This window comes from Eleginops maclovinus, chromosome 12, assembly GCF_036324505.1.
Source record: "Eleginops maclovinus isolate JMC-PN-2008 ecotype Puerto Natales chromosome 12, JC_Emac_rtc_rv5, whole genome shotgun sequence".
NCBI lineage: Eukaryota > Metazoa > Chordata > Actinopteri > Perciformes > Eleginopidae > Eleginops > Eleginops maclovinus.
Genome location: NC_086360.1, coordinates 22986328 through 23007183, shown reverse-complemented (window position 1 = coordinate 23007183; position 20856 = coordinate 22986328). Strand labels below are relative to the sequence as shown.

Below are 20856 nucleotides of genomic sequence, written 5' to 3'. Positions count from 1 at the left end.
CCAGACACTGATGGTACACATTTAAAACATGTATAATTTACATACTGTCACCTATCTGCAGCTCTGCCTCCTGCAGGCTTCTTCTCTGCTAACATCTCCTTTCTTTTGTGACATTAGAAAGAGTTCATGTGAAGTACTTGCATTATATCCATGAATTGAACTATAAAGACAAACTCTTCTTCTTCTGCTATTTAATTTTCTTCTTCTTCTTCTTGCATCATCGACTGTGTGAAAGACTGGTAGAAAGAATAGGTTTAGCAATATGTGATTTCACGTGTCACCTGAAGGTCTGTGCTGTACATTGTTGTGTTATTTTTTCCGAGAAGTGCTGCAATAAATCATGGTAAGTCCCTTAATTATTTGTTGAACTACACCATCCATAAAGGAGGAAATGATAATCTTTCAGAAAATTGAACTGAGATTGAAAGAGGCTCCAGTCAAGAAGGTTTATTTGTGTTGTGATTGTGTGTGCAGAGGGAGTAGAGGGGAAAAGAGAGACACAACAGGATACATACATGCATTGACATATGTGTTCATACACACACATACACACTCCGAGGATTAGAGCAAGCTGTTTGCACAGATGGACCAACATGCCTCTATGTTAAATCTTTACATTAACAGGATTTAATCCCTCCAGACCACAGTGTGAGGAAAAGAGTTCATCTAAGATACATTTAAGTCTCACTGCTCTGACATTGTTTTCTCACAAAGTGACAATAATACAATGTTCACTCCACATAAACAGGCAGGTCATCTTGAAGTTAACTTCTGATGGCATGATTCCCTGACAGTGACCGCTTTGCTTTACAAGGGGAATACAACACAGAAGGAGAGCTGATGCAAGACGACAGGTTGGTCTGACCACTGATGGACCTAAATACAGCTTGAGAAAGTAAAGTGCAAAATACAGATGTTTACTCTCCTTTATACCTTTCTTTTTACCTCTTTCTTGTTGAATGTGTGTTATCATTACGCTATATGGAGAAAAGAAAAAAGCAATACCAATAAACATCAGCGTTTGGAGATATTGTAGGTGTTCTCTGTTTGTAAATTCTGCAGATAAATGTGTTTGTAACATCCTACCTGTGTATAATTATCTTATTGAGCACCCAAACTCTTAATTGAAGCAAATTGAACTAATGGGATAAAGCTGACATGTCATAAATGATGCTGCTATGATAATCCAATATAACTCTGGATCTGTGGTGTTATGTGATCATCTGCTCTCTCTTAAATCCTGTTAGAATCTCAGAACAGATCCTATGGCACTGAAAAAGTCAATTAACAACTCTAATCCTCGAAGAGACCAAGGCTCATGATCATTGGATTTCTGCTCGTAATCACAGTGTCACAACATTTGGTTGTACCCATCTTTATATGTTGTGCCTCCAAACAGTTAAATGGTAAAAGTACAACCATCTCTGAAAAGCACAACTTGATGATTGATGTGTGACTTTTAAAGGCAGCAGGCATTTGATGCAGACAAATTATAATATCGTATATTTTATGTCTGACTGCAATTCTAAAAAGCAATTCAAACAGGGGGTTGTGAGAGTGTGATTAGTTTCCCCTGCAACCAAATCATCAGCCTGGCTTTACAAAGGCTCATAAACAAGTTACAAAAACAGCCTAAGGCAACAATTCCACTGAAGCAGCACACACATAAGCAAACATTGCCATCCTGTACTAGTGTGTTGTATTTAATCGTGTTATAAGGAGCTTACATTTTATTTTGTGCTCACCCCTGTAACTTAACAAATAAACCAAACAAAGTCACTAGCCATCATCTCTGGGTGGGTGAAGGAAATAATGAGCCACCCACAGTTGCTGAGTCATGGCTGTGTGTCGTAAGATATGCCTGTTAGAGTTGGAATTGGTGCATCTGACAAAGCTGGCGGCTTGCACACCCTCTTCTCTGAACGACACAGGATAGTGGGAAGTTGGATAATAAGGGAAGCAGCCAGAATTGCTTGAGGGAGGTCCTTAGTAATCACTGCCCCTCTGAGGAGACCTAATTATTTCTGTCTCCTGTCTTTCCGATGGATCATTCACTTATCTCTTGTCCTGTTGTGTCCCTCTAGCAAATGGCCAGCTTGACCGAGCATGTAAACAGAGCCTGAGGGAGATCTCTTATCTGAAGGTATGCTACAACTGACAAAGAAGAACATGTCATCAAGACCAAAGATCCCATGTAAAAAACGTGCCTGTCTACTCACCCCAAACAAACAGAAATCATTGTCAAAGGGTATCGCCATGTGAAATGGCTCCCCTCAGGGCCGTGCGACTATGAGAAAGAGGACAGACAGCTAGAAGCATGGATTAAATAAATCATGTCTAGTCTCTCCAGGCTTTGGCCAAGGTATGAGGAAAAAGCATCCACACTACCTTCTGCAAAATCCTCCAGTACAATTAATTATCCATGATCCCTCTGTCTTAGGTATTGCTGAATTGTATGGATTCTCTGTAGGGTCTAAGTTCAGTCAGCCACCTTTGGGATACTCCTGCCTTTAGGAAGCTTACAGAGTGGAGGACAGCTTCTTTAGCAAATCCCAGAAGGGACACAGGAGTAAAGCAGCAGCAAGTGTTTCTAGTGTTTTTGCAGCAGAGTTCACAAAGGCACTGAGCAGAACAGTGAGGTAGAGGAATAACAGCTTACCTTATTGTGAAGGCTGTGTTGTATAATGTCTGTTCTAGACAGTAGAGGACTCTCAAGACCCACTTTAGTAGTCTGCTTGAACTGCCATGCATCTGTGGATGCGTTACAGATCAAAGTTTAGGGACAGATGGAAATCAGAAACTCACAGATTTCAGAGTAGCCTGAAGCATTGTCTGAACACAACATTATTATCTGTATCAGTTAGAAACCCAGTGTATAGGCTTGCAAAGTGTTTCAGTGATTTACTGTAAGAAAAAAGATCCCTAGTTTCAAGGTTTCAAGGTTTCAAGGTTTTATTGGTCATATGCACAGCAGATACAGCGTATATGTTGGCAATGAAAATCTTATGTCGCGTGCTCCTCCAACAACTCCACATACATGGTGCAAAAGATAAATAAAATAGTGAAAAAGAGAGAAGAATATTTACAATAACAACAATACAGATTTGAGGATGTGAAATATATACATATGTGGAATACATTGAAAGTATTTAAATACTTTACACTGTTGAATGAGGAGGTATGGACAGATGCATATATTACGTATAAAATGCATATATTACGTATAATAGATACATATTTCAAAGAATACTGATTCATCTAACATATGTTTAGTTCATTTATAATATTATTAATTCTTTTTTTGCATTATAGGGTAACTGTGTAATTTGCTGTGTGAAGGGATGTCAACATATTGTATTTTATAATGTTGATCCCAAAACAATATAGCCATTGTATCTACAGATGGGGATCCACATTCACAATGGACAATGCAACCTACCAACTGCTGCGTTTTGAAATGCTGCATCATTTGCTCATGCACTTCACACAAAATGTTGGCCTCCCACTGTGACAGTGGACTTTCTCTCAGTGCAGGAAGGCTGTCATTACCTCTTTGACACCTGGGGAGGCAGCAACATCTCTTAACGTTTCTTTGACCTACTCTGAAGAGAGAACTCTGTGCATGCACTGGGGGAAAGAAGGCGATAGAGGAAATATCAGATTTTTGCTGTGAAACCAGCCTGTACACTGGTTATTTGTAGAGTGAGGGTTTTGATCCCTCTGATTTATAGGTTGAGCATGTCCTCTGCTCCTGTCACCAGAGAAAAAAGATGTCCTGACCTCCCAAAATGTCTTGAAGCAGCACTTGTCAGACTGCAATTGAGTGTGTGGACCCGTCATTGTGGAGCAAACCCTCATTTTAGATGCTGACAGTGGAGGACAGTTGTTGCTCCCAGTGCAGCTTTCCTTCACTACGTCATGCATTTTATGGCCCCTTCACTCCTTCTCCCTGAGCCATCCATACTCAGAAAGTGGAAAGAGAGCCACCATCCTTCTCCCTCTGACTGCCTAACGAGATCCTCTATCTCTGACACCCAGCTCTGTCACCCGGAACAAAGCCTCTTTTCAGACAGGGAGGCGAGCAGGCTGATGGCTCCAGAGAGGTTGGAGGGAAGAGCACAAGCTGGTAGGGGAGGAGGTAAGGAGCGAGTGCCGGAGGGATTTATTCCCTGCCCTGACAGGTCGCTTTTTTCCAGGTGGGCAGAGGGATTTTTTTTACCTCTTGAAGCACAGTTCTAGCAAGTAGTGAAAAGACAGGGTGTTATTTTACAGTCTGCGGCAGGTCATCTCTGGAGTGTGATTCAAGTTTAAGCTGTTGTGAGGCTCAAGTTGATGCATGAAGCAAAATATTCCTTTATATACTCATTTATAAAATAGTCAGTTCCCCAATGTCGTAAAATAAAGTATGTAATTTGTGTTGCATGCATCACAGTCATTAAACAACACTGATATGTGTTAGATAAAAGCACACTGTATGATTGCATTGAAAACCTAACTTTTCATGAGACTGTGCCATTCTGATAATAATCCAAAAGTGACATTAGGCATTTAATGGCACACATACAGCAAGAGCAGTGTTTTCCCTCATCAATGATTTTAACTGCAGAGTCAGTTTTATCTGTTTCCACAGCTGAGGGGGTTTTAGCTCGTATGAGCATATGCCAGATGGGCATAGAATTAGTCCACAAATAGACCCGAGGGCTGTTCATTTCATGCCTTCATTTCTTCTTTATCAGTTGCCCATTCTGCCATATTTGTCTTTGCTTTTCAACTAAAGCCGAGTCTAAACTCAGTTGTTGTGCAGCTTCTTAAAGTGGCAAAGATATCACTGCTTTTATGAGCATCTATGAGTATCTGGACTGCAGCCAGATAAAAGAGCTGATGTCTCACACTAGTTTAGCATCCATTTATTCTGTTGGCCCTTAATTTAAGGAGGAAAGATCTTAATTAAATTCCTCCTTACTTATGTTTTGAGAACACCATACCAGGGGGCTTTCGCTTTGAAGAAACTAGATCAGGATTTCAGTGTCAGTTTCACAGAAATTATTTTGAAGCTCATTGCCAACTAACCTTTCAAAACAACATGAGACGTTAAAAAGACATCTAAAAATCTGACTGATTTGAAGATACATCAGTCACAAAAATAACAAAAAAACCTAAAAGGCTGAACTCTTTAAGAGCCATATTAAAAATGTATTTATTTATCTTACATAATGCAGCATAGGAAACCTTCTCATCAGATCCTCTCTGCCTGGTGAACACATCTGTCAAATGTTTCACTGCCAGATAGTCAGTCACGTTTCCTGTTAATAATTTGAAGTGTTCAAACTGTAGATGAGATAACGCAGATTACATCATTTCTCAGATTGACTAAAATCCTCAAAGTCACAGAAAACATTAAGCAACTGTATTCACAGGCTTTGAAGTGTGCCTTAAGAAGGGCAAACTGACAACTTGCAGGAATGATTGACCTCCTCAGAAGAGGCAACCATTAGCACAAGATAAATGATATTGCTTGTTGCCAGATGAAAACACACAGTATTGTGAAGAGGCACCTTCACAGTATGAAGCCCTGAGCATGGTAGAGAGTGGTACAGATGCTGGAGACATCTTTGGCCTGATTTCTTGCATCTTTGCAGATTCTGTTTTTATGAAATACATAAACAGATGTCGGCTGTTGCCAACATTTACATTTTGTAGTGGATTTTAAATGATTTTGGCAGGTCTGTCGATTGCTTTAGCATTTAACATTCAGGGAATACGAGCCCATTTAGTATATATATTTTCTGCAAGATTATACTGCACACATCTACACTGAAAATCACAATGAAGCTAGAAGCCTGCGTGAGATCAAAAGACCAGGCATCTGATCTAAGATGCATGATCCAACCCTTTATGAGGTTCTCGGATCAAAGTTTAAAGTAGATGATCATTCATATTCCAGAGAAATGTTGTCTTTGCTTCATGAATAGTGTTCTTACTGGAGATAAATCTGAAGGAGGACTAGATTAGTCTTTTTGCATGATGCATTTTCTCATATATGAATAAATAATATTATTATTTTGTGCACTTGTTCACTGCGTATGTCCACCCCTCTGCAGTGTCTGAGTTCCTTTTCCTTTTATTATTAGTAATTTTAGATAGATTGAACACTTATTGTTACATGAACTCATATTGATGCCCTCTCCCATTGTTATATGTATTAAAGATGTATAATATCTTCTCTTACTTATAAGGGAATCTTAAAAAGTCTATAAGAAGTGTCAGATATCTAAGACTTTATAGTTTTCTTTTAATTCTAATATGAAAAACAAATGTGGAAAATGGTGATATCATAGCTACAACCATGGTCTGGTTTCATGCATTATGGAGTGAAAGCTGCTTTCACGCCTAACCATAGTATTAAAAGTGTCTTGGTGCAGTGGCAAAATTATACAGCACTGAGTGTGATAAGAGCTTCACAATAAATTCAGATTCTGTATCCTACAGGCAACAGTAACTCCTTTCCCTCTTCAGTTAATCATTGGCAGCGTGTTGATTAAATATTCCCCAGAGGTTTCTTGTTTCTTTCTGTGACATACTCTTTGCCACTATAACTGGCTACAGCATCCTCTTGGATTTGAGAGGTGTGATAGGGCACATAAATAACAGCAAAGATATAACGCATCTCAAGCATGGCTGCTTCATATCCTCCAAGGTGAAATTGCAGTGGGGCAGAGCCGCACAGAGGGACTAGTGTGCGGCTCCCCAGCTCCCTGTGACTACAGTGTGCATCATGACTTGACAAATTCAAACCCCCAGATTTCAGACAGACCAACTCAATTTCTAACAAAACATAAAACATCTATATGGTTGTTCATTCATAACTTTCTGTGGCAGCATCATGTTGCTACAGAGATCACACTGTTGAATATTAGCTATTTAGAGGCGATAGTTTGCCATCTGCTGATTATACATCTTATAGTGTTGGTGTTGGCACACAGCCAGGACTCAATCCTCATCACCTCAGGCGATCCCAGCTGGTGGAAGAGTCCCTAAAGGCAATTTCACTATAACTAGATGACACCTAAATGTATAAAAACTTCTAATAAAAAACATTCAACGTAACAAAAATGAATGCTGACGGCATGAACGACGAGTATAATAGGGTTGAAAGGTTATAGTATTTTCATAGAAATGGGCACATGAGGCTGAGGGGGACATATTAATCATGCAAATATAGATTCCATTTCATTGCATTAACAAATTGGACGGCATAAGAACAAATCTGGATGATAAGTGATTTTGAGGAGTGCTACAGTCTTAACAGGATATTCTCTGACTGTGATGTTTGCATAGCAGAGCAATACTGCCCTCTTCTGTCTGTTAGTTAATTCACATGATAAGGAAATGCACAGCATAAGGTGGGTTTTGGGGTTGAAAAGTGAAATTGAGCATTTTTTTGGACCTGAAGTTTCGAAAAAAGGGAGAAAAAACCCAAAAAGTAAGCATTTGGTTTTCCTCATGCAGCAATCCCCAGCTTTTTTGAGCAATGTTTCGCCAAGTTATGATGTTTTGAAAAGATGGGGGAAAAAACCCCAAATAAATTGGGATTTGGTTTTTCCCATTTTTGAAAAAAAGCCATTTTTGAAAATGTTGATATTATCACATAATATGAAAGAACATTATGTTACCTATCTGATGCTGCAATCCCCAGCTTTTTTGAGCAATGTTTGGCCAAGTTATGATGTTTTGAAAAGATGGGGGAAAAACCCAAAATAAATTAGGATTTGGTTTTTCTCGTTTTTGAAAAAAAAGCATTTTTTTTAATAATGTGGATATTATCACTTAATAGGACAGAATACGCCGTTACCTACCCCTACGCAACATTCCCCGGGTTTTTTGAGCATTTTTTGGACATGATATGATGTTTCGAAAAAACAGTTGTATATATTATTGATTAATACATGCATAAAACAGGAATACATACGGTAAACGAATTAAGGTTCAAATTGAAAGCCAATAAATATCTAGTTGGACAAGTCATATAGCTTTGACTTTTCCAAATGAGCAATGTGTTGCATGGCTTTAATTTGCGGCTCTGTCACACTGCGTTGCCTGAAAATGTAACCAATCAGAAACGGTTACGAACCATTCGGTGTATTGCTGAGTGTTCAGCCAATCATCATCACCCTTCAATATATATCTGACCAATGATATCGCGGGATGTTAACACGTTCGGAACGAACCAGGAAGTTGATAGTGTGTATTTTGTGAACACAACTACAAACTGTACTGACGCTGGGCATAAGTTAGCCGTCGTTTGAACGTTAATAAAGTCTTTGTTTTTGGTTTGAGCTTCCAGTTAAAGAGAAGCGACAGAGTGCTAAGCTAGCGAATAACTTACAAGCCTTAAACGTTTGGTAACAGTTTGATTTTTCCTCGGTAGTTTCCAGCTGTCATGGTGACGGTGTTTACCTCCTGTCAGTCGGCCTTCTGCTCTCCTAGCTGGGGTTGATATTCATGGGGAACCGTATCGCTGGAGGATGGAAGGTTTAACCGGGGACCATCATGGCTGCTGTGACGGTGTCTCGTTACACCAGCGGCCGTTTCCTTGGAGGATGGTGCCCGCTAATATGTGTCCTCGTCGGGTCTCTGGTCGTTGTCCTGATGCCCCTGGTTCGGGAGGAGGATCAGTGCTGCGCCGCCCTGAAGGGCTTCTCTCTGCTCCGCTGCCAGCTGTGGGGAGGCTCTCAACAGCCTCTAGCTGTGCAGACCACCAGCCTCACTGTCCCCTTCACTGCCCTGGATGTTCTGCCACTCAGGTCCAAGCCAAGCAATGGTACGAACAAGAACAAGACTTAAGATACACCTGGACTAAATTCACAAGTAGTTGAAATTAGTTCCACCTTTACCAGCTTCATAAACACATCATCTATTAAAACCCAAACATATAATATATATAATTCTGCAAAATAAGTAAAGGTATCATGGATATAAGGTTATCATGATTCTTATTTATATTAGTACCAATGCATGTTGTTGTAAAGGACTTCTGTAACATTATCTTCAACTGTTTCACATGTGTTGGAGTTGACTGTCTATAATGTTCTGTTTGCAGAAATGAAAATGGAGGCCAAGGCGGCACTGCAGCTGGCTCTGGAGATGAAAAAGCTTGGGAAGAGGGAGAAGGCTCATAAACTGCTGGTGCATGCACTCAGCCTGAATCCAGAATTTGTGGATGCCCTGACCGAGCTGGGGACCATCCTGGAAGAAGAGAAGGATGTGGTGCAGGCAGACCATCTCTACACCAAGGCCTTGGCCATCTCACCTTGTAATGAGAAAGCTTTAGTGAGCCGGGACCGGACTTCTCCCCTGGTGGAAGAGATTGACCAGCGTTACTTTGGCCTCATTGACAGTAAAGTGCGCCGGCTTATGTCCATTCCTAAAGGCAACTCTGCACTCCGCAGGGTGATGGAGGAGACCTACTACCACCACATTTACCACACAGTGGCCATAGAAGGCAGCACGCTCACTCTGTCTGAGATCCGTTACATCATCGAGACGCGTTACGCCGTCGCTGGGAAGAGCCTCCAGGAGCAGAACGAGGCCATCGGTGTAGACGCAGCCATGAAGTACATCAACACCACACTGCTGGCAAGAGCAGGAACCATGGACGTCAGTGACATCCTGGAGATTCACCGGCGGGTGCTGGGCTACGTGGACCCTGTGGAAGGAGGTAGGCTGCGCACCAGTCAGGTGTTTGTGGGCCACCACATCCCCCCACACCCTCGGGACCTGCAGAGACACATGCAGGAGCTGGTTCAGTGGCTCAACTCTGAGGACGCCCTGCAGATGCACCCTGTGGAGTATGCAGCTCTCGCCCACTACAAACTGGTCTATGTGCACCCATTTGTCGATGGAAATGGGCGCACATCCCGGCTGCTCATGAATCTTGTGCTCATGCAGGCGCGATACCCACCAATCACTATCCGCAAAGAACAAAGGGCAGAGTATTATGCAGCTCTAGACACAGCTAATGAGGGCGATGTACGGCCCTTCATTCGCTTTATAGCCAAATGTACAGAAATGACATTGGACACATTGTTGATTTCTACAACGGAGCATGCTGTGGGGCTGCCGGCAGCCAGCGAGGATCGTGCCTGTCCCGACTGCAAACAGACCATTCCCATTCACAACTAGATAAAAAGGGAAGGGGAATCTAAAAGCTCTTTAATTACAATCCTACTATGTGTTCAATTGCCTTGTTTTATGGCCATGTTCTACCTTATCATCTATAGTCTAGTTTAGGTTTAAGCTAAATGCTTTCATTCATAGGGTGTTGAATTGAATTTCTGTTGAGGTTTGTTTTTTCATTGAAAAGAAACCTTTTCCCCACTTTTTGTCAGTAACCATGTTCTCTGAGAGTGTTAACAAATTCCAGATCTCATCAAAATACAATCTGCATGTGACCACTGGTGATGCGACGAGGAAAGGAAGCTTTGTTATCATGACATTTGACTTGAGATGCTTAAATGAAAATGTGTGGGTGTGAACATTTGTTAATGATCTATCTCTCGGATAGGAAATATGAAATGTCATAACACTGTAAAGCACTTTTGTTTTGATTATTTATTTTAAAATAAATGTGGATTTACTTTTATTATGTCTCTAGGTTATGAATTGTTTTATAATGAACACAGCTGTGGGTCTCACACTGGGATCAAAGATGATTTACATGACTTTATTAAAACAAGTTTTAGACCAGAAAAAAAACATGAATCATTTTTTTTTACAGGACCCAAAAACACAAGGGGTAAGAAATGGTGCATAAAAACCGTGATTGAAGACAGAAACGCCATCTAGTATTGACCTGTATAGACTAATTTAAAACATTTACTATAGAAAGGATACAAAACACAGATGAACACACACCACCTTTTAGCGTCAGACAGAAAATAGAGGTGACGAGACGTAGTTCTAATTTTAGATTAGGCCACTGTGGTGAGAGCAATCCATATAGCTTGTATTCCATCTGTTTTGAAAACCTATATTTATACCTTATAAACAAACTGTTGACCTTTTATTTTAAACTACTGAACATGAAAACAAGACTAATGGCTCATAACCTCAGAACACAGAAAAGGACAAACTGCATAGATTCTCGTTTCGTTTTGAAGGATCTGCAGACCTACGTAGTGTAGGAGACAGCATCAGCCTCTTTACCCAGAATACCTCAGAGATGTCAGCCGAGTGGGGCTCGTCTCAAACCAAGTTCATTCAGAGGATCAACTTTAAACGGGGTCACAATCACAACAATTAAACTGTGCTTAAGTTATAGGATCACTTTTACAAAACTGAGTTACACACATACTTTAGCATTTATGCTTATCTCCTAACACCCAAAACTAATTAATGCTTCTTATACGATTACTTGCTTAATTATTCTGTCAGCTTGAGAAAACCTGTGAAAAATGCCCATACGTTTTCTAGAGCGTATGATGTCATTAATTGTATGTTGTCCTATCTATAATCTAAAACCCATATACATCTTATTTAACTAATTTTAAGAAGAAAAGCAACAATCTTAACATCTGAGACACTGAAAAAAAACATCTAAATTTGACTTCAACGATGAATTATTAAAATACACTTGATGTAGATCTACGTATCTTTGCAAATGCAGCCTCCAATAGAGCCACTTAGAAATGTTTCTTCACTGTCAGTCACATGCGAGTGTCACAAGGTGAAAGTATTATGGGTAGTTTCTAAAACATTGTAGGTGATTTAATGATGGATGTGTTTACACTGAACAGACAGGTCACATTAACAGTGATGTATAAAAGCAGAGAAATCTTTAGAAAGTCTACTTAGAGAAGTACAGTCAGTAGTGCGACATGATACCAGGGCAGTTTATTCTAATTACAAGCCTTCAGGCTGAGATAAAGCCAAATAACTAGTATTTGAATGGCCCTCTGTAGACTCTATAGCATCATAATACTGATGGTTAATAGCAGATGGTAGCTCACAGATGGTACTATGAAAATATTGAACACGCTGTAGTCATAAAAAAGTAATTGCTAGCCTTTTTAAATTTGTCTTCAGAGAGAAATAAGTTTCTTAAAAACATCTGGAGAATATCTTCTCATTATTATAGCACACCCATCTGTATACACACGCACACACACACACACACCACAGCTGAACTTTTGCATACCACTTTTTTAAAAACAACATTCACTAGTTTAGCCGTTATGACTACTTAAAAAAAATACTCTGCTATTTGCTTCTCTTAGATCGGTTTCAGAATTCACAACAAAAGAAGACACTTTGCAACATGAGGCGTACAGTTTTAGATACAATATATTTACACACAAATATTATACACTTTCTTTTTATAAAATACCCAGCCATCTACCTTCAAACGAGCAAAATGAAAACAATCTGTCACATGGTGAGAAGTCTTTCCAATGGAGGGCAGGAGGTTGGCCACCAGACAGGACAGGGATTAAAGGGAAGCCAGCTAACCAAATACAGAAAAATCTCCAAGACAGATTTGTAAGGACACAAGATGGCTTTCGGTGTGAAGGCAGTCTTATTATCCGCTCCTCCTCTCACTTGCTGAGAAGCATCTTGGCAAAGTCTGAGTTTGACAAAGGTTTGGTCTCTCCGGCGCTGCTTGTTCCCGCAGCCTCTACGGTGCCGTTCTTAACTTTGCTTAGAGGCTCACTCTGGCGGTGCAGGGAACGAGGGAGTAAGGACAGCTGCGTGCGCCCTCTTCCTCTCCTTTGAAAACAAAAAGAAGAAAAAAGCAGACTTTGTGTTAGCACAGGTAAAGATGAAATAGAGGAAGACTTTCAGAGAACGTCAGTTAACTTACGCTCCAAAGACCTGCCGAGGCATCAAGTCCATTCTGTCCATGCCAGGTCTATCCATCACATTTCTCCGCGGGGGGTTACTTATAGCCACACATATTTTGTTCTCTCCGATATCCAGGCCGTCCATTTTCAGAACTGCCTGAGACGCCTGGGTGTCATCTGCGAACTCAACATACGCCAGGCCCTGCGGAGACACAGAGTTAACACACCACTATCTGACTTTGTCCAGCATCTGCGTGGTCAGAGGTGGTAATCATTAGCTCAATCAAGATGGGTATTTTTAGCCAACTGCTGGACACTGTTCTCCTCTTTATGTCTCACCTTGGGTTTTCCAGAGCGATACGTGACCAGGCGAATATCTTTAACAGTGCCGTGACTTTTGCAGATTTCCTCTAGTTGCTCTTTAGTGCACGAGAACGGCAGCCCGGAGATGAAGATCTTTTGCCTCTCCATGGTCGTGTTGTATTTGAAGATCTACGGGAAAATGATTGCGGTCACTTGTACTGCACATAAACAAGGTTTCTGCAGGGTTCACAGACACAAAAGACACAGTCGTCAATCAAAACACTTGGTTTACATTAATACTGGCCAAAGTGGGATGGAAACCCAGTGAAAAGATCAGGATCTAGAACTGTTGATTATTGTATGTGTTCAGTACCTTTCAGACGTAAATTAAATAATTACTAATGATACAGATAACTAGTACATTTAGGATTATTTCTTATACTTTCTAAGGCCTTTCTTCAATGATTAAGACTTTTGAGACTCTCAGAAAAAACCCAGACATGTCTATATTCAGAAACATGTTCATATTTACCTTAAAGTCTGGATTTTTGCTTTTGTCCACACAGGGAGACACAAACATGGGCCTGCCCTCCACTTCCCGTCGGTCCAGCTTCAGGGCTTCGGGGACAGACACCGTGGATTCAAACTGTACGTAGCCGTAGCCTTTGAAGGTCCCTTTGGTCCCGAAGACGGGGCGAACCTGTGCGATGGGACCGCAGCTCTCAAACTGCGTCCTGAGCTTGGCTTCCGGCTCCTCCAGGGTGTATGCCAGGTTGCTGATGAAAACACTGCAGTTATCATTGCGGAGCTCTGGCTTGTCATCGTTCTGACTCTGGGCCGCAGACCCCTGCTGGGCTCTTTTGTTGCCGGGCGGTGCGGGCTTATAGCCGGGCGGGGGGTTCCTCCCTGTCTCGGTCTCCATGTTCTCCTCTGTGGCGCGGTCCCTGCTTCCTCTATGTCTTTTGGGAGCTGGTTCCGTCACAAAGGGAAAGAAAAATTAATAAACCTGAAGTTCAGAGTTCCTTTATATTCCTAAACATCTAATTCAAAGTGTTTTTTTGAAGACGTTCCCGTCCAAATTCCCTCAGATTCAGGGACACAGAACACGGGATAGTTTGAGCAGGATCAAGGTAATTACACTGAGATTTATTTTAATGAGAACTTGCAGGCTTTCTCATTCACTTGCACAAAATATATAAATAATTCACAAACGATGAAGTCACCAGGAGTATTTCCCAAGCATAGTTTTACTCTAAAATAGAAAGTTTATAATAAAATGATCTGAATTTACCAGAGTCCTCGTTCCAATCGTTATGGTAATCATCCTGCGTTGCTTTCCTCTTCAACACAGCTCCTGTTCCCTTCTGACCCTTCTTCTGAGCTTTCTTGTCTGCCTTGGTCTTCTGCCGCTGATCCGCTCGGTCCTCCTCTTGGCGGGCGTGGTTAGCCTCTTTCACAGCAGCCTAACAGATGTGCAGAGCGAGGTAACGTCAGCTAAAAGCAGCTCAATATTTCAGCTGTCCGGTGCAGTGCTCATAGGTGCTCTTACCTTTGCTCGCTGCTCATTCACTCTGTTCAGCCGGGTCTCTGTCTTCTGCACGGCCACGTCCCAGTCCTCCAGGGAACCTGTAGGTGAGAAAATACACCCATGCTTTAATTTATGAGAATCTTCTTCTTTTTAATGTTGTGTTTTACTTTTTTATATTTGAACTCACCTTCCACCCTCTCGAACGTGAGCAGGACTTCACATACGTGCTCAGGGTAATCTGAGGTGCACTGAACTGCTCTGTGGAGAGCTTTCCGACAGTGAGCGGTGTCTCCATAAGACCTACGGATAAAGAAGTAAAGAAATGAATAAAATAAAATCAGGGACATCAAATACAAGTTTAGGCTCAAACTGCATCCGCACTTCATTTCCTTTTTTGTCATGTTGTTTTTACAGACCTTTCAAGGTTATAGTACTCCAGCCACATGTTGGCATATTTAGCGTTCCCTTTAGTCATGATGCTGTCCCACAGCTCTCGGGCTTTCTGGATGTTTTTGCAGTGCAGGGCCTGTAGAGGAGAAGAAAACATTAGGAGCTGTTCATTCATATTGTTTCCATATGAAATTGATGGAAATTTAACCTTTATTACTTTAATATCATTAAAACTGTGTCGTTTTAAAAAGGTAAGCTGCTGTTTAAGTTCAGTCTGTGCTTCAAGGTTAATTTAGTCAATTAATACATCATAGCTGTACACACTTGAGCTATTACTGGGTTCAAAAATAGACCAGCTCACTGCAACTATTGTAAATGGTTGTCATAGTAACACTTCTTACCTCTATCCTTGCCCAGATCTGCATTATGATACAAGAAGGATCTCCACTTTCACCAAATCCTACAGGGAAACAAGACAATGAATGATGAGAGAGCCAAACCTAGAATACCGGAAGTAAAGTGCAGTCCGGCTGAGCTCCACCTACTTTCTTCAACATCTTGTTTCATGTAGTCCAGAGACCGAGAGAAAGACCCCCGCAGCTCTTCCAGCTCTTTACTGGATTCTGCAAAACCACAAGAGACACTGTTACAATGAGGAAACTCAACAGTGTCCAAACACAAAGAGAAATTCACTTCTGCTCTCACCTTTGCTGAAATCCACACGTCTCCTGAGGTAGTCGAGGAATGCCTGCCAAATTTCCACATAATCCGTCGCTTGAATAAAACCTGCAATCAGCGCCTTTTCAAAAACATCTGTGAGGAAGACACCAGCAGCAGGTTCATCGTTACAGGAGCAAAGGTCTGGGATTGTGGCCATAAATGAAACACAGCTACGTGAAATCAACATTGCAGAAAGTGTTTACCTGAGACGGTGGCATGGTCCGCTTCATAGCGCTCCAGAGCAAGCAGGTAGCTCTTCCACAGACCCATGGTCCACGGGCAGTTCCTGACCGCACGCTCATGTGATGAGAGAACCAGGTCTTTAAACTTCAGCTGCCGATCCTGAGGGAACAAATAACTAAATGGTTAAAATAATCTAAACCAAGCTGGAAGATTTCTTATAAAGATGTATGGAGCTGACTGTATAAGTAACCACTTTCTGACATAAGACCAGATTTTCCTTCGTCACTGTAGAGTATATTAATATACATGTTACAAAGACCAGCCACAACTGTAACATTCTGAAATACCAGTCAGAGAACTACATTTGATATAACAAGGATCTGAACTTGAGCCTCAAATGATGGCATAACAATAAACCATTCTGTTACCTGACGCCTTTGGGCCCAAAATATTTTTTTATGGACTTATACTTGAAGAAATATGTCTGTATATTGCAGACTGAATGTTTTTAAGGTAAATCAATTCCCAGGGTAAACACTTATTTAGCCTTTTTTCCCAATCATTAGGGTCAAAAAGTTGGATCAACCTTATCCAGATTAAGAAAGATACCCTTTATAGATGACTATAGGATTATCAACCTGATGATTTACTGGGTTTTGTCCAAATTTTGTGTTTAAAATGGCACAAAATCCCCCATGAATCTAGTCCAAGAGGAGCTGTTGGAGAAATCACTGTGCTGTTCATCGAGAGTAAGCCTGGGAGGTAATACTATATGAAACAAGTCCAAACTCTGCACAGTTAGCAATACAGTCTGACTGGGAACCCTTAAAGTACAGCTCCATGCCAAACACTGACCAATACTCACAAGATAGGTTGTGTATTTGACCCACATGTCCGGTACCAGGCAGTTCTCAGACAGGGCCCGCTCAAAGATGATCTGGATCCGCGCCGGGTCGCCCTCCTTTAGTTCAAAGTCGATGAAAGCCTGATACTCTGCCAGCTTAGGAGGTTCTGCTAATATCTGGGAATAGACAACAGATGTAAGGCATTGCAGCAAAATATTCAAAACACTTAAAAGCAGGGCGACTGTAATGGTCTAAAAGTTACCAGTGCTTCTTCCAGAGGTTTGCACTTGGCCAATTGCTGCAAAGCCTTTTTGTACTGAATCATGACCGTCTCAGCCACCCCATGTTCAGACCACTCATCGTACTCGGCGTAGGTGGCCTCCATTTCTGCAAAGCGACAGAGCACAATTTTCTCAACATCATTTTTTGACATCAACAAAGAAAGATACAGGCACCACGTACAGATTTGGCAAATTGTAAAAGGGTGTCATTGAGAACTATAACTTTTAGTGTGCATGGGGAATGTGTGAATTTGAAATTGCTGATATAATACCACCTAATTGCAGTGAGAAATGTGAGATGTTCAGATAAGAAAGGGTTTAACATATTACAGAAATCCATCTGCTCTTTATTCGGCTGGTACACTATATTAACAACAATTCTAGACCATCTGGTGTCTTTTGCCCACTCCTGAAACTAACTGACTCCACTAAGCAGTCATGTTCTTTCTGAATGTGAACGGCATTTCAAAAAGACACGGCACAACCGTACCAGCCATAAATGATACCGCAAGGCAATTTTGTCTCTTCAACTCACAGTTAATTCCAAGTTTTTCAGCTTTTTGACAACCCTTACAACAGAAATGCAGCTTTTTATACAGCAGCTGTTTGGACAAAACAGGCATCATGCTTACCCATTAAAGGGACAGCCAGCTGGCGGCGAAACAGTGTGTGGATGCGCTCAAGCTGAACATTCAGCAGCTCCTGCTCCTTGCAGCTGGGAACCCTGCCAGGGGGAGGCTGGAGGAAACACAGCAGAGGAAATAGTTTCAAAAAAGAAGCAAACATTTTTTTGTCTAATATGACAGGAATTCAAATATATTTATTCAATTACTTTTTATTAGTTAAGCGAAGGATTTTAATTCCACAGCATGTTTTTACACAATGCTAAACTGACAGGTACAGATTGATTATGATACAGTGCGTTCGCAAATCCAATCTGACACACTAGACCAGTGGAGGGGGGGAGTGGACAACGCAACGCGGAGGTCCTGTTCCCCTGACAGCCGGGGCGGGTCTTATTTTTGACATATGCGAGTGAGGAAAAACGCCAGATCGCACAAGTAGGAGGCAGGAAACTGTAAAAGCACGTTAATGGCACTCTCTGAGAGGGATGCATACTCGTGTACCACAAGCAGCCAAAAGATATCCACACGTAGTTCACCGAGCTTCAGTTTCAGGGAACGGTCCATAGATAGCTCTGCGAGTTCATCCTGAGCTCTGCTGTTTAAAATAATGGCTGATAATAATAAGAGAGAGGATTAAACGGATCCCGGAGCTGGGCAGTCAGCATTAGCTGTACTGTCTGCTTTTAGACTTCTTTTGCACTGCTGTTCCATCATGTTCTGCCATCCCTGCCTGTGTTGAGGGCTGGGGTGCTTCTTTATTTGTTGTCACTATACAACGATCCATCTTGTAGTGCTTTGGCGCGAGGATAAAAGCTGCTCTGCACGCTGGAAACAATGACGGCTGACATAAGTCATGAGAATTTAAGCAGTCCTTATGAGGCTATATTCAATTTAATACTTCTAAATCTGAGCTATATATACCGTTTATTAGCTTATCAACTCCATTGTACAAGCAATAAAATAAACTTTATTTGAAGTGAAGGTTACTAAGTGAGGAAAAACATTTGGAACATAGGCCTAAAACAAAAGATTCTACGGCACACCTGGACAGTGCTCGCGGCACCCTGGTTGGGAACCACTGCACTAGACGATGTTGGATGAAAGAAAATCTTTCCCATCAATCTGCATAATACAAAGTGTAGTGCATCTTGTGCAAAGCTTAACGATTATGAGACTTGATACAGACTATAACTATATACCTATGAATATAAGTTATTCAAGTCCATTCCAACAGCAACCCATATTTACCAAAGGCCCAGTTGAGCCAGAGTGCACTTACAGTTCACAACAAAGCCTCTCTCCGCGTGTATAATATCAAATAGCAACAAAATCAAGGGCACATGTCAGACCACTGTGGTGGAAACACAAACCTGTACTGTGGACAGGATGGCGTTCTCAAATTCTCGGTATGCCTCCCAAACCGTCTGTCCCTTGGTCATGTGAAGCCCCACCGCCGTCACAGCTCTCTCAAAGATGGATCTCACCTTCTCCATCCCACCTGGCAAGCCCATGCCACCAATTGAATACTGAGCAAATTCGAGCCAGATATCTGGACCTGGGTATAAATACATGGAATAAAACGTTAAGATCATGAAATAACTGAATGTCAAATCAAAGGCTGTCCTCAATGGTGGGTATCACTCACAGATATAATCTTTCACCGCTTGTTCAAAAAGTTCATAAACTTTCTCCCGGTTTGGCTCCTCCTCAGTCAGACGGATCTCATCCTTGAGCCAATCCAGCCAAATCTCTGCAGGTTTTAAGGAAATGTGGTTTCAGTTGGATATAATGATTAGAGCTGCTCTCAATTAATACTCCATGAGACATGCACCGACCTTCAGTGAGTGGGAAGAGCTCACTCATCTTCTGCCTTGCCTTTCGCAGACGGAGAAGTTCTCCCTCCTGCTTCAGTAGCTTGATGAGATCCACGTGGCAGTTGTAGTCGAAAGCGTTGATAGACAACTGAAGGATCAAACAAAGATAGATGGGTTATGACGTTGAACAGTTATACACATCATATTTAACTTGTGCTTCTTTGTGATTAAGCACCACAGCCAGAGAAATTATATCACTTGTTGATTAATTAATGACATTATGTTTAGCTATCTCAAATATTTAATAACTCACACTTTAAATGTATACTTTACCGTACTAAATTGCTAGTGTATCATGTATAACTAGCTAACACTAACGCATATACAACTTGATTTCAGAAGGTTTTGATTCTTTTAAAAGGCTCTATTTGCCAATACACCCTACACTTTCAGATGCAGCATAGCTCAACACACTTTAGCCACAAAAAGAACATGAAGTTGATTCTTAAAAACAATTACAAAAAAATATACATTATAAAAACGTAATGGAGGTGGATGTGCAGAATTACATTAACGCAGTACAAATTGTAAACTGTAGGTATCATGGTATGTACATAATGCATAATGCTGCAGCAATGTAAAAAGCCCTGCAGATTAAGTGGAAGAACCGAAACGACACACTGTATCCTTGCAACATACACAATGATGAAACGTGTTATACATCGCTATCGATACATCAGATTATTTTTCTGAGCGTCTCTCCCAATAAAGTTAAGACAATGTGTATTTTGTTTGTGCAACTACTTTAAGATGTGAACTTTCACTTTCTGAAAACAGTAACTGAAATAAGACATTAAAAAAGGCGCGTGTGACACGAGACGACACATTAGCATCACACATTAGCAGGTCAGCTAACTAATCACGACAGCTATGTGAATGACGTCGTATCGTAAATTATATTCAATTGCTTTGGATAACAGCCGCAGTTTATTTTTGGTCTCTTTTAAACCACAGCAGGACAGAGCAAATCATATTTTAAAGCTGCTGGTGAGTTGACTGTGTTTACCATTCATTCTCATTAGCTCCTCGGTCCCTGAACGCATCTTGTTGTTAATTACCTGCTCCTCCAAGCGTTGGATCTCGGCTTCATTTTCTTTTTCGTCCTCCGAAGAATCGTCCTCTTCCTCGTCTGAATTTTCTCCTCCCATGCGGTCCTCCTCGTCTGATTCCATCGCTCTCTCTTCCATCCCTTCTTCTTCCTCCTCCATATCGTGCAACTGCGTTTGCTCTGCGCTGCTTGACGCTGCCATGTTGGAAAGTTCGGTCT

At 41.3% G+C, this 20856-nt stretch overlaps 2 protein-coding genes across 2 annotated transcripts; one reads left to right on the top strand and one right to left on the bottom strand.

The window, feature by feature from the left end:
- The first annotated feature begins 8226 nt into the window (after nt 1-8226).
- Nucleotides 8227-10642, top strand: ficd (FIC domain protein adenylyltransferase). Its single transcript, XM_063897041.1, has 2 exons — nt 8227-8821; nt 9101-10642. The coding sequence occupies exons 1-2, from the start codon at nt 8551-8553 to the stop codon at nt 10180-10182; spliced, it is 1353 nt and encodes a 450-aa protein (XP_063753111.1). The 5' UTR covers nt 8227-8550; the 3' UTR covers nt 10183-10642.
- Nucleotides 10643-10702: 60 nt separating this feature from the next.
- On the bottom strand, nt 10703-20848 carry sart3 (spliceosome associated factor 3, U4/U6 recycling protein). The gene is made up of 19 exons (XM_063897017.1): nt 20648-20848; nt 19551-19677; nt 19361-19465; nt 19086-19270; nt 17722-17827; nt 17071-17195; nt 16829-16984; nt 15984-16122; nt 15766-15873; nt 15606-15683; nt 15462-15520; nt 15087-15196; nt 14858-14970; nt 14692-14768; nt 14434-14605; nt 13675-14111; nt 13179-13331; nt 12860-13041; nt 10703-12765 (listed from the first exon to the last, which is right to left on the bottom strand). Exons 1-19 carry the CDS (start codon nt 20837-20839, stop codon nt 12594-12596), a joined length of 2796 nt encoding a protein of 931 aa, XP_063753087.1. The 5' UTR covers nt 20840-20848; the 3' UTR covers nt 10703-12593.
- Nucleotides 20849-20856: the final 8 nt, after the last annotated feature.